The sequence below is a fragment of the Vitis riparia genome, chromosome 9, assembly GCF_004353265.1.
Source record: "Vitis riparia cultivar Riparia Gloire de Montpellier isolate 1030 chromosome 9, EGFV_Vit.rip_1.0, whole genome shotgun sequence".
In the NCBI taxonomy this organism is placed as follows: domain Eukaryota; kingdom Viridiplantae; phylum Streptophyta; class Magnoliopsida; order Vitales; family Vitaceae; genus Vitis; species Vitis riparia.
In genome coordinates this window covers 10,039,272-10,041,781 of record NC_048439.1, presented here as the reverse complement: position 1 = coordinate 10,041,781, position 2,510 = coordinate 10,039,272, and the positions used below count along the sequence as shown (strand labels likewise).

General features: G+C 40.1%; 1 protein-coding gene across 1 annotated transcript; it reads left to right on the top strand.

Annotated features, from left to right (window-relative positions):
• Positions 1-340: 340 nt before the first annotated feature.
• LOC117921714 (putative UPF0481 protein At3g02645) lies at positions 341-2,284 on the top strand. Its single transcript, XM_034839674.1, has 2 exons — positions 341-412; positions 449-2,284. Exons 1-2 carry the CDS (start codon positions 371-373, stop codon positions 2,162-2,164), a joined length of 1,758 nt encoding a protein of 585 aa, XP_034695565.1. The 5' UTR covers positions 341-370; the 3' UTR covers positions 2,165-2,284.
• Positions 2,285-2,510: the final 226 nt, after the last annotated feature.

Below are 2,510 nucleotides of genomic sequence, written 5' to 3'. Positions count from 1 at the left end.
ATCAATTAAATGAAAAAATTTCACTTAATTATAAAATAATTTGTTCTTAAAAAAAATATACTTTTAATATATGTTAAATTTGGTATATTTTATTTACCAAGGGTGAGTTTGGCCCGGTGGTGAGCTAAGTCCACGCTAAACCTTTTGGTTCCCCTGCGTTGACCATCCGATTTGACATGCATTGACCGTCTGGTTTGACCGCGTTGACTGCTCGGTTTGACTTGGCCTTCCAAAATATGGGAAATATAGGCAAAAAAATTGGTGATATTTTCAGAAATTTCGGTCTATATATTGTACCAATATCCTATCTCCTATGCAATACGCCCTCACTCCAAACTCCCTCTCACATAATACACCAAATTGAACTGCCATGTCAACTACACCAAGAACTTCTTCTCTTCAATCCACCGAGGCCTCCACCGAGGCCTCCACCGTGGCCTCCACCGAGGCCTCCACCGTGGCCTCCACCTCTAGTAGCCCAAGCCCTGATGAGAAAAATTGGGCGACTCAGATACGTGAAGCTCTAAATGAAGAGCTTGAAGAAGATAGTGAAGTCCCTGTCAACATCTTCAATGTACCCAAAACTCTCATGGTTACTAAGCCGGATTGCTATGTTCCACAAGAAGTTGGACTGGGGCCTTATCATCATTTGAAGCAGGAGCTCTATGAGATGGAGAGGTACAAAATTGCAGCAGCGAAAAGAACTAAAAAGCATCTCCAAAGTGAAAATTTTGAAAGCCTTATCAAACAGTTGAACGAGCATGAGTCCAGAATTCGAGCTTGCTACCACAAGTTCTTGGACTTCGATGGTGAAACCTTAGCATTGATGATGGTTGTTGATGCCTCTTTCTTGCTTGAGTTCCTTCAAGTCTATGCCATCCGGGAAGAACGGGCTCTGCCGAGAGTTTCCCACAGGAAGTCACACCTACTTGATTATGCGAGGACCAAATCAGCTTATAATGAGATTCTGAGAGACATGGTGATGGTTGAGAATCAAATTCCATTGTTTGTACTGGAGCAGGTGTTAGAATTCCAGTTCTCGACGCCACGTCAAGCTGATGGTATCTTGTGTTCAATGTTAGCTGGATTTGGCAAATATCTTTGTCCATTTGGGATCAGGGTGGAACTGTCGCATATCCAAGTTGAAGAGCATGCTCACTTGCTGGACTTTCTGTATTATCTCATCGTGCCAAGGTCAAAAGAACCATCTGAAATAATTGAAGTGGCGGGCGAAAATGAACCACAGCAAGGCGAAGCAGAAGGATCTTCTGGAGAGTCCAGTAGTGCAAAAGGAACATTTGAGGTAATTTCGAAACTTCTGTCAAAATTAACTGAAGGCCCAATAGGTCGACTCATCAAGAAAATTATATTTTTCGATGCTGTAAAATACATGTTGAAATTGCCTAACACAGCCGTTTCTAAGATCCCCGGATATTCTGTCTTAAAAAAACCTGTTGAATCTGTCTTATCAACTCATGAGGAACAAAATGAGTCGGAAAATGTGGACTCCAACTCCAACTCCAACTCCAACTCCGATAGTAACACTACCAAACCCCCACTGATGGAGGAAATCACCATCCCTTCAGTGTCCGAGCTCTCGGAATCTGGTGTCCGTTTCTTACCTACTAATGGCAGCATCTCATCCATCAGTTTTGATGCTAAGATGGCCAAGCTTTACCTCCCTACTATCAGTTTAGATCCAAATACAGAAGTCACTTTGAGAAACTTGGTTGCATATGAAGCATCAACGGGGTCAGGGCCACTTGTTATTGCTCGGTACACTGAACTAATGAATGGGATTATTGATACCAAGGAGGATGCCAAGTTTCTGAGAGAAAGAGGTATTATTTTGAACCGGTTGAAGAGTGATGAAGAGGTGGCCAACCTGTGGAATGGGATGAGCAAGTCCATAAGGTTGACGAAGGTTCCCTTCCTAGATAAGGTGATTGAAGATGTGAACAAGTATCACGGTAGCAGATGGCAAGTTAAGGCCGGAAAGGTCATGAGGCGTTATGTGTTCGGTTCCTGGCAGCTCTTAACACTTCTAGCTATCCTTGCCATCTTGTTGTTAATGGTATTGCAAGCATTTTGCTCTGTTTATAGCTGTTCCCAAATATTTGGGATCTCCGGAGATCAGTTATTTTTTGGTGGTTTTTCATCTTAAGTTGTATGCTACTTCTGATTTTCTCCTTTTCGTTATTCATTTTCACTTGTACTAGCTCCATGTTATGAATTACTTTTTGTGAAATTTCCAATTCAATAATAGTCAAGGCTTTAAGAAAAAGTGAATTTGTTGGGATTGATTAAGATACCAAAGGAAAGTTGGGAAAATATTGGTTTTTAACTATATATCACCATTAGAAAATATCGGTGGCTATTTTGATACAAAATATCGATGAAACGAAAATTGATCAAAACTCATTAAGATGTTTGAAAAAAATTCTAAAAAAATAATATAAGAAGTTATAATAAATATTTTGAAGTTATTTTGTTAAAGAAATTAATATATA

Excerpts from the sequence above, each read along its gene's own strand:
- LOC117921714 (XM_034839674.1), top strand. The coding sequence starts at position 371 with ATGTCAACTACACCAAGAACTTCTTCTCTTCAATCCACCGAG. Across the intron at positions 413-448 it reads CTTCTCTTCAATCCACCGAG|GCCTCCACCGTGGCCTCCAC; the intron begins GCCTCCACCGAG and ends GCCTCCACCGAG.